The sequence below is a fragment of the Procambarus clarkii genome, chromosome 59 (genome assembly GCF_040958095.1).
Source record: "Procambarus clarkii isolate CNS0578487 chromosome 59, FALCON_Pclarkii_2.0, whole genome shotgun sequence".
In the NCBI taxonomy this organism is placed as follows: domain Eukaryota; kingdom Metazoa; phylum Arthropoda; class Malacostraca; order Decapoda; family Cambaridae; genus Procambarus; species Procambarus clarkii.
The window spans coordinates 27,916,241-27,917,654 of NC_091208.1; the positions used below are offsets into that span (position 1 = coordinate 27,916,241).

General features: G+C 48.1%; 1 protein-coding gene across 1 annotated transcript in view; it reads left to right on the plus strand.

Annotated features, from left to right (window-relative positions):
- The window catches only part of LOC123753202 (uncharacterized), a 2,273-nt gene extending 1,364 nt beyond the window's left edge, over positions 1-909 (plus strand). The window contains exon 2 of the mRNA XM_069307166.1: positions 1-909. This exon is cut by the window's left edge and continues 891 nt beyond it. Coding sequence (XP_069163267.1) covers positions 1-909 — 909 coding nt within the window.
- Positions 910-1,414: the final 505 nt, after the last annotated feature.

Here is a 1,414-nt window from a genome sequence, read left to right on the forward strand (position 1 = left end):
GCAGTACTGGTAGATGATGGAGAACAGGCAGTACTGGTAGATGATGGAGAACAGGCAGTACTGGTAGATGATGGAGAACAGGCAGTACTGGTAGATGATGGAGAACAGGCAGTACTGGTAGATGATGGAGAACAGGCAGTACTGGTAGATGATGGAGAACAGGCAGTACTGGTAGATGATGGAGAACAGGCAGTACTGGTAGATGATGGAGAACAAGCAGTACTGGTAGATGATGGAGAACAGGCAGTACTGGTAGATGATGGAGAACAGGCAGTACTGGTAGATGATGGAGAACAGGCAGTACAGGTAGATGATGGAGAACAGGCAGTACTGATAGATGATGGAGAACAGGCAGTACTGGTAGATGATGGAGAACAGGCAGTACTGGTAGATGATGGAGAACAGGCAGTACTGGTAGATGATGGAGAACAGGCAGTACTGGTAGATGATGGAGAACAGGCAGTACTGGTAGATGATGGAGAACAGGCAGTACTGGTAGATGATGGAGAACAGGCAGTACTGGTAGATGATGGAGAACAGGCAGTACTGGTAGATGATGGAGAACAGGCAGTACTGGTAGATGATGGAGAACAGGCAGTACTGGTAGATGATGGAGAACAGGCAGTACTGGTAGATGATGGAGAACAGGCAGTACTGGTAGATGATGGAGAACAGGCAGTACTGGTAGATGATGGAGAACAGGCAGTACTGGTAGATGATAGAGAACAGGCAGTACTGGTAGATAATGGAGAACAGGCAGTACTGGTAGATGATGGAGAACAGGCAGTACTGGTAGATGATGGAGAACAGGCAGTACTGGTAGATGATAGAGAACAGGCAGTACTGGTAGATAATGGAGAACAGGCAGTACTGGATGTAAACTCTACAGGAATGGCTCATTATTTCTGATCAAACTCTACGCACTAAAACTATAACTTGGTTAAACTCTATGGATTTACACATATATTCTTATTAAACTTTATGTTATTTGCTCATATCTTATCATTTAACTCTACAACTATTGCCAAAAAACTCAATAAATTCTACGAACTCTATGGGATTTGTACACCACTTTCAAACACATAATAAATTCTACAGGGTTTGCACGCCATCCCTCAACTGGAGGGTCGGTTGTAGTCCCACTTTTCCCTACTTTACCTACTACTTTCCCATGGTCTCCCACCCTCCCATAGTCCCCCACCTTCCCATGGTCCCCCACCCTCCCATGGTCCCCCACCCTCCCATGGTCCATCACCCTCCCATGGTTCCCCACCCTCCCATGGTCCCCCACCCTCCCATGGTCCATCACCCTCCCATGGTCCCCCACCCTCCCATGGTCCCCCACCCTCCCATGGTCTACCACTCTCCTATGGTCCCTCACCCTCCCATGGTTCCCCACCCTCTCCAGGTCCCC